Source organism: Rousettus aegyptiacus, unplaced genomic scaffold (genome assembly GCF_014176215.1).
Source record: "Rousettus aegyptiacus isolate mRouAeg1 unplaced genomic scaffold, mRouAeg1.p scaffold_m13_p_5, whole genome shotgun sequence".
Classification (NCBI taxonomy): domain Eukaryota; kingdom Metazoa; phylum Chordata; class Mammalia; order Chiroptera; family Pteropodidae; genus Rousettus; species Rousettus aegyptiacus.
In genome coordinates this window covers 2511185-2523456 of record NW_023416308.1, presented here as the reverse complement: position 1 = coordinate 2523456, position 12272 = coordinate 2511185, and the positions used below count along the sequence as shown (strand labels likewise).

The 12272-nt window shown below is 60.4% G+C and overlaps 1 protein-coding gene across 6 annotated transcripts in view; it reads right to left on the bottom strand.

The window, feature by feature from the left end:
• Window positions 1-437: 437 nt before the first annotated feature.
• SCARB1 (scavenger receptor class B member 1) overlaps window positions 438-12272 on the bottom strand; it is a 54322-nt gene continuing 42487 nt past the window's right edge. For 3 of the 6 annotated variants that reach the window (XM_036221031.1, XM_016129855.2, XM_016129854.2), the window contains exons 9-13: window positions 10920-10993; window positions 8347-8398; window positions 7309-7455; window positions 4390-4518; window positions 438-1410 (exon numbers count right to left, since the gene is read on the bottom strand). In XM_036221031.1, coding sequence (XP_036076924.1) covers window positions 4390-4518; window positions 7309-7455; window positions 8347-8398; window positions 10920-10993 — 402 coding nt within the window. In that variant the 3' untranslated portion in view covers window positions 438-1410. Of the gene's footprint in view, window positions 1411-4389; window positions 4519-7308; window positions 7456-8346; window positions 8399-10919; window positions 10994-12272 lie in introns of those variants that run through there. The other 3 variants (XM_016129853.2, XR_004950916.1, XR_004950915.1) reach the window with 3 other exon arrangements.

Below are 12272 nucleotides of genomic sequence, written 5' to 3'. Positions count from 1 at the left end.
GCTCAGGTATGAACCGGGCGCTCTGGCCCCGATCCAATCTCTTAACCACGTCTCTTTTCTGCCACGTGTGTAATAAAAAGCCAAAGCCCAGAAAGATACTCCGCATGTCCTGTATGACACCTTGGTTTGTATATAAACACACAGGGGGAAAAATCCTCGCAGGTTCCATGCCAAAGCGGCAAAGGTACTCACCTTGGGCAGTGGTCAAAATGGCCTTGGATCCCACGTTCTAAACAAGAGATACCTTCGTGCAGTATTTGTATAGAATGTTAAATACAACACTGAACTTTTAAGACAGGGGCAATCCAGCAGCCCAGCCCATGAGAGACGCTGGCGGCAGGTTCCAGAAAGGTCTCGATTAGGAGCTTAGAACTTCCCAGGAAGCCGCCCCTGAACCGCCCCACCCCCACCAGCAAACAGGCTCACAGACTCGAGTGTTCAGGTTTGTTAAAGGTTTATTATTTCAATGGTGAATTATTTTTAAAAGATGATAAAATTCATTTATTTTCCAGTAGAAAAGAGACAGAGGCTTGCCCCAGAGACCAGAAGCGCCAGGTAGACAGGTCGCCCACCCGACCAGACATCCAGGCTGACAGGGCCCAGGCTTCTCCACCTCTGCCCTGGCACCTGAAGATGAGGGCTTCTGGGGGGGAAGCTTGGGACGGAGCCTCCCACCCCCCAGCTGGGGAGCAGGGGGCTCAGTGTACAGGAAGATGTCAGTTTTGCTGGAGGAAAGGGGATCCCCCCACCCAGATCCAGGGCCTGTGCAGACTTCAGGGAGATTGAAGTCCTGTGGGGGGATGGGGACGGAACGGGCCGCATGAGCTTCTGTCACTCGCGCTGCTTTCTGGGGCCTGTGTGAAGGGGCTATGTCCCCAGCCCAGCTCTGGGGCCAGGCTGGGCACTGAGCCCACGGCCCCCTGCCACCTGGCTTTGGCACAAAGTCTGCACTCCCAGGCTGGGTGTCGTGAGAGTGGCCGACCCCTCGGAGTAAAAGCCCGGTCCTGCTGACAGAGCCACCGAGCGGGGCCGCAGTGTTTTAAGACTGATGCAGAGGCAACGGGGGAGAAGTGGCCCAGTGGGTGACCAGGCTCACCCAAGGGAGAGGACCCAGTGCCCACAGCTCCTGCGGGTGACTTGGAGAGATGGTTCCAGAACAGTCCCTGTTGTGAGCCTCTCACTGAGTCCCCTCGGCTCTATCCCTGAGTGCGTCTGCACACACCTGTGCACGCATGTGCATACATGTGTCAGGGGCGTGTGCAGGGCACGGACACGCGTGTGCAACTGGGAGGCTCAGGCTCAGGGACTGGCGGGCTATTGTTGAGGGCCCTGAAGGAGAGGGGCGTAGGGGCTGAGGAGCGGGGGTGGCTGAGCGGCCGGGCTGGGCTGGCTCTCGGGACTGTCGGGACCCTGTGGAAAAAGGGGGAGTCACATCACCACACCCAGTCAGCAGGCCCCACCCACCCACAGCCCCACCCACTTGTGTTTAGCTGGGGAATGACCTGGAGCGGAAGAGAGAGTACCCAGGAGGTGAGACAAGGCCAAGGACACGTCCCTGTGGGGCCGCCCTGTGCAGGCGTCCAGGTCGTTCACTGCACATGCAGGTCCACAGGGCCTCCCCATCTTGCCCTGCCCTCGCCCCACTTTAGAGATGGGGAAACTGAGGCCCAAAGGGCCTTGCCTAATACAGTGAGAAGGGCAGAGCAAGGCGTTCAGGGCTTATACGCAACACTGTTAACACGGAAAACCTGGAAATGAGCTGAATGCCCATCAACAGAAAGCGTTTTCACAGTGCAGTCACGACATGGCACACAACCCAGACAGCTGTCACATGCAGGACACCGAGGCAGCGAAGCCAGCTGCACAGCCACACACGTACCGTGACACCACGGCGAGGTAACACAGGACAAAACATGAGCCACAGGTGTTAACGACCAACTCAGAAACGTTAACGACGCCGCGGGTGCGGCTGGCGGGGAGCTTGGGGGTTATATTTCATCTAGTTTTACGTTAAAGAAATTTTTTTTCAATTAAAAAAAAAATTTAAAGGCAGCAATGACGATGAGAATTTGGGGCAACTCTCTACTCCCTCAGCCCTCTACCCCCCCACCCCCTGCAGAGTGGGGGGGCCTCAAACCCTCCCACGGTGGGCAGGACGGGGGTGGGGTTTGGGGGTGCTGGGATTCCTGGCCCCTCTTGCTCGGGGACAGATCTCAGCCTTCTGGATGAGCCACGTTCAACAATGGGGCAGAGGGGGAGGGTGTGGCCACACTCACGCCGAGCAGCATGCGACACCAGAATCCAGGCAGTGTGGGCCCGAAGAGCCACAGCGTGAGGGAGCCTCGCTCAAAAGTAAAAAGGGGAAACGATTTCCCCCACAAAGGCACTCCTCACAAGCCATCAAGGAACCAGACCGCGAGGCCGAGCCCTCCCCTGTCCCCTTCCACTCGCGTTTAGCTGGGGAATGAGGACCTGGAGCGGGAGGCAAGCCCAGGCCGCGCGCACGTCCCTGCGGGGCCGCCCTGCACGGGCGTCCAGGCCGTTCACTGCACGGGGCGCCTGGCCAGAGCGGCTGCGAACCGGGCGTCCTGCTCTGCCAAGCCCTGGCCCCTGGCGCTGGCTGCGGCTGCACAGAGGGACCATCTTTTTCTCATTCAAATAAAAATGCCCTTCCAGGCTAGTGGAGGCGCTATTTCCCGCCTTCCCCCAAACAAGGCAGCTCCTCAGGCACCCCCACGCGCAGGTGCAGGGCGGGCCGCCCTGGCCGGGACCCAGCACGGGCTGGAAGCCGCCCACACAAACTCCAGGTCTCCCAGACCACTGGCCACTTCCCAGGCGTCTGCCCCCAAACCAAAGCCTGTGGACACCATAGGACACCACTCTCCCCAGGCACGTGTGACCGGGCAGGGCCGTCATGTGGGGTGGAGGCCGAGCTGCCTTCCAGGGGGCAGCACGACCCCTTCTTTATGCCTGCCGACCCCACTCCTGTACCCCGGGAAGACTAAGCAAGTCTCTGCACAAGGGAATCCTGGCTGGAAGTGGGGGACAGGGGCGGGAATGGGGCCAACCGCGCCCGACTTAAAGCATCCCAGAGGACTTCTCAGGAGAGGGGAAGGAGAGGAGGGACGTGCCCCTGGCTGGGATGTCCTGCCCCCAAGCCCGGGCACCGAGTCCTGGGGAGGTCGCCCCCTAATGCTCATCCCGCCATGGTGGGGCCCTGCCAGGGCACGGGAGCCCCCCAGAGCCCGGCTGGGGACACGGCGGTGCCTCCCTCCTCCTGGCAGGGCCCGCGGCACCTGCCAGCACACACACGCCGGCACCCCCCACTTTTCGTTTTCCATTTATTTCCTCCTCCGACCCTGGCAATAGAAGCAGCGTGGAGGCGGCCAGCGGGCCCCAGAGCGCGGGGCTGCTGCCTGGCCCCGCCCCGGGGCTCGGGAACGCTATTTCGGCCCCAGCAGGCTCAGCCCCAGGAGCTGGTGCGGGCGGCACATTTTTCAGAAACCAAAATAGCAGCTATTATCAGAAGCACAACAGCAGAGCGACTGGCCTCTGCCCAGCCTCAGACCGCGGGGCCTGCAGCTCCGCCTGTCAGCCCCCTGGAGGGTGGCCCGGGCGGCCGGCCTCCCACGGCCCTCGCTGCTTCTCCCGCAGACGGGTGCAAACTCAGGGTGCCCAGATAAATTTCAACTTCAGGGACAAAATGAATAGGTTTTCAGTATAACCGTGTCCCAAGACTCGCATGGGACACGTATCCCAAAACTTATTCACTGTTTACCTGAAACTCACATTTAATGGGGTGTCCCCTTGTTCCTTCATTGTGTGTGTGTCTGGTTGTTTGAGCTCCATCTGGCAACCCGCCCCCCCCCCCCTCAGGCCAAGTCCTGGATGGTCAGCGGATGCCTAAATTCTTTCTTCTTGGTCAGTCATCCCAGATTTATTCAGACCAATCTGCGTCAGAATCCCCTTAGGGATCCATGAGAATACAGATTCCAGGACCCCGTCCATGACTGTACACCAGGAGGCCTAGAAGGATCTGCGTTTGTAGCAAACTTCCCTGGAGTCCATCCCGCCAGAGGGCTGAGCAGCAGCGGGGCTCCCCCTGCGCCCTGCCTTTCCAATACGGCCTTGCAGATAAGACACCAGCCCACAGAATGCTAGTCGCCCTCCACCTCCACCAGGCCTGGGGCCGAAGAAACCACCATTCCCTCGGAACCTGAGAAAGGACAGTTCCTCCAAAAGCAAAATATACAAGTATATTTTCAGTCTGCAGATGCTCGGGGCAAAGGTCGAGCTGAAGAAATGTGGCGGAGGCAGTATTTCCAGCCACCAGAGTTCCACTCGCTGTGGGTGGGGAGGCGGGGAGGGTGAGCGTTACCTGGTACCCACCTACAGTCTTGCTTCTTGCAGGACAGTCCCCTTGGGAGCTGATGTCATCAGGGATTCAGAATAGGCCTGCATGGCCTCCTTATCCTTTGAGCCCTTTTTACTACTACTCCAAAATAAATAGCATTTCTCCTAGAAGATAACCAAGCTAATTTATAGTCGGCACAAAAGATTGTACATGGTTCTTTGATTTTCGAGAAGCAAAGAGGAGAGTGCGGGATTCTAGATTCCGACAACTGTTATTGATCAGGGTTGGCTTGGACTTGAGGGAGTGATGTCACCCTTCCCCAGGGACAGACCAGCGCCTTCAGGGCACACCCTGGGTCAGACGGACGGGCCAAGCTTAAAAGGCCTTATCTACTGGAAAATGCGGGCGAGGAATCGGAGTGGGGAGGTGGGCCACGGCCAGCAGGGTGGATGGGCCAAGAGTCAGCGGGTGAAGCAGGTGGCATTTTAATCAACCAACCAGAGACAGATGTTTCTGTTGAAAGGCTTAATATATATATTTTTTAATGACTCGAGAAAAAAATTTTCTCTGAAATTAAAATGTTGAGTTCGCCAGCGTGTGATCCTTTTGTCTTTTTTTTTCAATCAAGACAAACACACAGAAACATGTAAGGCCTAGCCCCGGCTAAGCCACAAAATGCCTGACGGGACGGATTTCAATTATTTGGCCTCCGCTGAACCCTGCGGGGAGGGGGCCTCGACTGCGTCACCGGCAGAAACAGCGGAGGCCATGGCGTTCCCGCTGGGTCTGCGGCTGAGGCAGGGACGGGCCCAAGCCAGCATTTCACATGGTGTCACCTCTCTGACGAGACGTTAGGAGAGAGACAGAGAGGCAGAGACAGAGAGACAGAGAGACAGGAGGCTGCCCGGGCCTCTTCCCCTGGCCCAGCCCCTTACGCACTGGTCCCCTGGGCACCCAGCATGTGGCCGTGTGTGTCTTCACGAATGGAAGCCCGCCCGATGGAGCATCCACGGGCTGGAGGCTTTGGCTTCTGGTCCCCTCTGCCCTCCTACCATAATCGAAGTCGAAAACCTGGAGGGAGCTCCCTCTGTGCACCGGAGTGACAGCCCTGCTCAGGCCAGCCACTGCTGGGGCAGTGACGGGGGCCGGGGGCACCCAACAGCCATCAGGCTCACACGGCAGAGGGAAGACGGGCAGTTCAGGGTGGGAGGCCCAGGTCAAGGGTCTGGGAGGTTTACGACTGTCCCGGCGAGTGACCTAGCGTGCAGGCCGCCCCAAGGAGGATGAAGAGCTGGCGCCCAAGCTAGAGGAAGCAAGCAGGCGTTGCAGGTGGCCCGGGGCCGCGGGAGCCGGGCGGCGCCCCCACCGCGGCCTCAGCCTCGGGCCCAGGGCGAGGTGGGGGCCACCAAGGTGGCCTTCTGGTTCACGGATCCAAAACGGCCTCTTGATTGGCTGCCATTGAGCGGTGTTCCCTCCTCACCGCGTAGCCACTCGCCCATTCCCACACCCCCTGGAGCCACGTGATCACCGGCCTCGTCACCGTGTGACCATAGCGGCTACTTAAAGTCTGTCTCGGCCCCTGGGCTCTAGACCTCATGTTCTAGTCATTTCTGTATCCCCCAAACTGTGCTTGGTGCCTCGAGGAAAGTAAGCTGCCCACTGGAGGGGTGTCACTAACGCCATGAATGAATGAATGAAGGAATGAAGGAATGATGACGTCAGGTCTAGAAGGGGTATTTGTACCCCGCCTCTAGGGGGTCACATGTCTTCAGAGCCCTTCTCCATCTGCACTCCCTCCTGAAATAACCCGCGCCCACCCCGGGGCAAGCCGCCACCCTCGCTCACTGGGGTCTCCTCACTGGTCCCCCCCACCCCGCCCACCCAGGGACCTGGTCGCCACACAGCGGCTAAGCCTTAAACGCCTCCAACAGCTCCCTGTCACCCCCAGAGTCAGTTCCGAGCTGCGAGCTGCTCGCCTGCGTTGCAGGGCCCAGCGTGACCTGCCCTGCCCTCCCTTTCTCCTGTCCCCTCCTCGCTCCCTTCCAGCCGCCTGGCCTCGCGGGGTCCCGTCCCGAATGCCTCCTCCACCCCTGCCCCGGGGCCTGTGCACCGGGCCAGAGCTTCCTTCTCCCCGGGACACTGTGCTGAGAGGCCCGTGGGCGCTCGTATCTAAGCTTCGAGCTGCTCTGAAGAGCGGCCTTCCTGACGCCCTCTCTACCGGTGCCCTTGGGCCCTCGGACGCTGCCGTCCGGTCCCGGAGCCATGCGTGACGGCTGAGCCTTCGGAATGGAGCGAGTCCGAATCAAGACCCGCTGTTGGGAATAAAGCACACCGGATGTCAAACGCTTCCCAAGGAAAAAAATGCAAAGTGTCGTATGTCTATTTTTTCATCTGATTACGTGTCAAAATGGTCATATGCTGAATGTATTCAAGTTAAGTAAAACATATGACTCAAATGAATGTTTTTACTTAATGTGGCTATTAAGAAATTTAAATTTTAAATCCCACCCGTGGCTCGCGGTGTATTTGAGCACCGTCACGTTCTCTATCATCTTTAGCATCAGAGAAATTATCCTGTCTTTCTGCTCGATTTTCACCTGTCTGCCTGACTGGAGAGCCAGCCCCCTGTGCCCCGCGCCCACCCCGGGAGCAGAGCCTGCATCTCTCTTGTTCACTGCTGTGTGCCTGGCGCCCGGAAGGTGCTAACCTGATGGACAAACCAGGTACCAGGTCTCATAACCCAAAACCCGCCGGCAGCCTCCCGGAACAGGTAGAGAAGCGGAAATGCAGGATGCGAGAGATACGAGCGAGCATGCGCGCCCCGGGCTGCCCGAGGCGGGCCCAGGCTGAGGGAGCCCACGGCACAGCGGGACGGCCAGGGCGCCCCACCCAAGCCCCCGCCCCCGCCCCCCAGCAGGCAAGCAATGGGCCGCCCGACCCAGGCCCCCGCCTACCTGGCTCCGCATGTGGTAGACGATGGGGATGAGCAGCAGCACACAGCCCACGGCGAGCAGGACGTACTGCGCGTAGCGCATCACCCTGGGCAGCAGCACCAGCTGGGTGTAGAACATCTCAAGGGTCTTGCCCTCCATGGACCCTCTCTGAGGACGGAGGGCGACAAACAGGCTGGGGCCACACGCAGATGCCACTCCATGCCACGTCCCTGCGTCCCCCCCACCCCTGCCCGCCCCTGCCCCGTCTCAGGCCCACTGGCCAAAGCGTGCGCTAGAGCCTGGGCAAAGTGGGAAGAGGCGGGATGTGGCGGTGGGGGCTCCTTTTCCTCCAGGGCCACACAAGGAGACTACATTTCCCAGACTCCCTTGCAGCTGGGCAAGGCCACATGATCACATTCTGGCCAATGGGATGTGGGCACAGGGATGTTACAATTTCACACCTGGCCATGAAAACCGCCCACATAATTCTCTCCACCACTTTTCCCGGCCCCTGAAGAGATGGATTCTGAGAGCCTCAAGAAGGGGAGGGCTGCCAGCCAGAAGGAGCCCCCCCAAACGGCTGTGTGGAGCAGAGCTCTGCCTCTCATCGGCCCCCATCAGACTGTGACATGAACTTAACATCTGAAGGCTGCCTATTCTGGCCCCAAGCTCACCCTGACTTAAAATGAGCTAGGCCAGAAGGAACCCTGAAAAGCCGGGGAAAAAGCAAGTTCACGTGAAAGCTGATGCCCTGAAAGCCAACTTGCCTGGTCTCAGGAGAAGCGGCCACACACATTCAAAAGACTGCTAAGCCCCGGGGCTGGGGCCTGGCAGTTCCAGTGGCTCTGGTCTTCCCCACCCACCCCAGGTGAACCCGTCAACGGAACGGGGTAACTGACGAAGTGCTTGGGGGGCATGGAGGTTCTCGTAGATCGCTCCGGGTCACAGAGTCCGGCTCCCCGGGCCCGCCTCACCCGCCCCCACTGATGGCCCCCACTCAAATGCCCACACTTGCTCCCCACTGGGGTGCCCGGGGCAGGGAGAGCGAGGTGGCCTTACCTCCTCGAACCACAGCAGCGGCAGGACCACCGGCTTGATCTGCCCCGTTTGTCTGTAAACAAGTGAGACGGCCCGTGAGACGCTCCGTCGGGCAGGCAGCACTGGCCGCGTGCCCGCCGGTCAGGAGGGCTCCGCGCGACAGCTCCTTCGGGACGGAGCAAAGGGTGCTCCCCGGCCGGGGCAACCCAACGCTCTCACTAGCTCGCTGTGTGACCTCGGGCGTGCACTCACCCTCTCTGTGCCTCCTCTGTCAAATGGGATTTCACGGGATCCCTCACGGGGCGCCCATGAGGCCTGAGGAACGTGTGTGTGAAGGGCTCAGAAAAATGCCCCGCAGGGAAGAAGTGCCCTGTGCTTACGGCCGTCGCCGCTGACATTAGCTGCCACACACGGTGGACGCGGATTCTGCAGCTCCCCATTCTCGGGTGTGCTGAAGGGCGCGGCCACACGGAGCAGAGGCGGAGCACGCTCAGGGGACGCGGACCAGACGGCACGAACGGCCGAATCCTCAGTCGCAATTCCCAAACACCTCTGGGGCCGCCCGTGAGGCACAGCACTGCGCAGCGCTAGCGGGAGAGGCAGACGCAGAGGACACCGCGGAAATGACGGGGGAAGGGCCGCTCGCCTGGGCCCTGGTACCCGCGTTTGTGTGAGAACCTATGCAAATCACACGCGAAGAGCGCGTCATCTCACGATACGGAGCTGGTGAGCAAACGGCGCCAAAGTTCCCGGACGAGGCACAGTTTATCGGCTCTGCCCCGGCGGCGGCCTCCCTAGACCTCCCCGCACCCATTCCAGACGGCGTTAGGCCCTGCGGGTGAGACCAGCTCCCTGGGGGCCACTGCTCCAACTGGCAGAGGCCATCTGGCAGCTGGACAGACAGGGACACAGAAGCCCAGGCAGGTCAGGGGAGCAGCCTGGCGCCCCCAAGGGGCAGAATCCAAGCACACTGCTGGCTTGAGCCGCCTTCGTCAAGAATGTGAATTTGCTCCTAACGGGTGAAAATGGAGGGGGCGCGTGTGAAAATCCAGATCTTGAAAGATGCATTTTATGTGAAAACGCGAAGGATGGGGCCACCTTCCTCGGGCCCAGCCCCGCCCCGCCAGCCCGGCTGTCCTTGTCACCTGCCAGTTAGCAGACCGGGTGCCCAGTCCCCTGGGCCGGGCCGTCGAGCCCGGGCGGCAGACGCTGCCGGGTGTGCACACGGTGCCGTTTCGCCACCCGCAAGCGCTTCGAGACCAAACCTCTGAGCAGCCTCCGCACGGAAGAATGGAAAGCCAGGTGGGAGCAAAGAGGGGCGCGCCCTCTCCGTTCCCCGTCGACAGGTCGACAGGGCGGGTCTCTCTGGCCGAGAGGCCGTCTGCAAAGGGGAACGGATGCCCACATTCCTGCGGCCCGGAAACATGGCTGGGGGATTTTTTTTTTTTTTTAAATGAAACTATTTCAAAAATGCTAAGAAGTACAGACATCGACATAACAAGGAATCAGGGGACTCCCTCACCCCGCTCTGCGAAAATGTAACGTTACACCAAGACTTGGCGACGTCGCTCTGGACCCCTCTGCACTGCTGGTGGGCATGCGAACGGGGCAGACGCCACGGGCAACGGTCCGGCAGTTGCTCGGGTGGTTAAGCACAGAGTGCCCACGGGACCCAGCCATCCTGCTCCTGGGCGTCTACCCCACAGAAATAAGCGTGTGTGTCCACAGAGACACTTCTGTGAAGAGTCACGGCACCACCATTCACGATGGCCAAAACGTCAAAACGACCCAGACGTCCATCGGCTGACACGTCAAACTTGGTCTGGCCATGCAATGGAATGTTACACAGCCACCTAAGGAATGAGTCGCTGACATAAGCTACGACACGGAAGAATCCTGAGACCGTGACGCGGAGTGAGAAGAAGCCAGTCACAAACGCCCGCGCAGTGTAGGACCTCGTTCACAGGCAGTGTCCAGCAGGGACAGGCCCGGAGCCACAGAGAACAGAGCAGGAGTGGTCTACGGCTGGGGAACAGGGCGCGCCTGCTGATGGGGACGGGTTTCTCTGGGGGGCTGATGACGGGGCTCTCAAACTGACCGAGGTGGCGGTCGCGCGACTCCGGGAACATGCTGGCATCCCCATCCGCTTTTTAAAGGGTGGGCTTTACAGTATGCGAACTAAATCGCGATAAAGCTGTTATTCAAAGACAAAAAACCAAAAACGAAGACAGTGCGTAAAGCTCCTGTGAGGCGAACCGGCGCCGTCAGGCACACCGTGTCTGGTGGGCTTCCCCTCCAGACCCCTGCTTTCGCCAGGGCTTGACTTTTGGCACGCCGTCGCGTGGGAAAGGGCTTGGATGGAAGATTCTGGCTGACCTGGGGGACGACTGTGAGAGAGGAAAGCACAGTCTGGGGCAGATGTCAGGACGCAGACAGGGACTTGGCGCAGGGCTGAGACCCCGTCGGGGGACAGTGGGGACCACACATCCGGGGGCGCCACCTCCCCCCCCCCAGACCCCAGACCCCGGGGACGCGGCGGGAGCCCTGGGCGCCCGAACTGACCGTGCACGCAGCCCGGCTCAGGCCCCACTCACCCGATGCCCTTGACGGCCTTGATGTACAGGCTCAGCTGCAGCTTCACGGAGACGTTCATGGGGATGCCCGTGACCTGCGACGACACGCTCGGTGAGGGCCTGGCCTCCCCGGGGCCCCGGGCACACTGGCCGACACCCCCCTCCCTGGCCCGCTCCAGAGGGCGGGCGCTCCGGCTCATCCACCGGTGCCCTGGGGTCCCCTCTACTCGCCCTAAACCCCAGAAGGTAGGTAAACCTGTGCTTCCCAAACGGCTTCTTCGGTCCCCGACCTCGAGGGGGCCCCCCCCCTCGAGAAAGCACAGGCCTCTCCCTGGATGGAAAGGAAAACTCCTAACCCTCCCCATCTGCCCTCCTGGGAGGACGCTTCCCGGGGCAGAAGGAGGCATCCCGGCCACCGCCCTCCGAATCACACAGAACCTGCGCCCGCGGAGCCGTCGCCCATGTTCACGCCCAACGCTTCCTGATCGTCTCCAAACCAGTATTTTTTTTTTCCTTGTGTTTAATTTTACCTTAATTTTTGGAGAATTTTTAAATTTCCAATTTGAGGTGGCGATCGAAAGCTTCCTTTGGGCAGAATCTATTTTTTTTTCTTTTTAAATGAGTTTTTTAAAAATAAGTAAATAACGGAAGCGACACCTGCATAGGACCCAAATCAGGAAGGTGGTTCCAGAGTGAGACCAGAAAATGGCGGGAGAAAGGAAGCTCAGCCCGAGGTCGGGGACCCCCGCCCCGCTCCCCGGCTCAGGCTCGCTTCCTCCTCCGTGAGATTGAGGCGCCCCGCCCGCCCACGGGGCTTGCACAAGGGCAGAGTGAGGTCTGCAAGCCCGCCACACCCAGGCCACGAATGTCTGCGTCAGGGAAAAGCCCACACTGGCTGCCTCCGGGCCTCGGTGGCGCAGGGGAGCGGGCCAAAGGCCGTTCTCCCTTTGAACTTGAGAGTTTGAACTTGAGAACCTGGCGGGATGGCAGCGAGGTCACGTGTGTACGGAAAAGCGTCCGCACCGCGGGCCGAGGCCGCCCTCCTTACGCAGGCAGGCTGGCCAGGCCGGGCCCTGCTGGCTTCCGGGAGCTCGAATTCCCAGAGGGGCCCCCGGCACCCCGTCCCTGGTGAGGGGCTCACTGCGCCTGGACCGACTGTGCACACGGGGGTCTGTGCGGACCGCCTGCTCTCCCGCGGAGTGTCTAGGATTTCGGCAGGTGCCCGCGTGACCCCTGAGGACCACCTGGGGCCCTGGTCCCTGAGGAGCTTCCCCGGCAGGTGGCACATTGCATGCTCGGCCGCTGGCCCTGCGAGACGGCGCTGGGAGCCTGAGCCCAGTTCCCCGAGCGCCTTTTCCCTCTGCGGACTGTTTC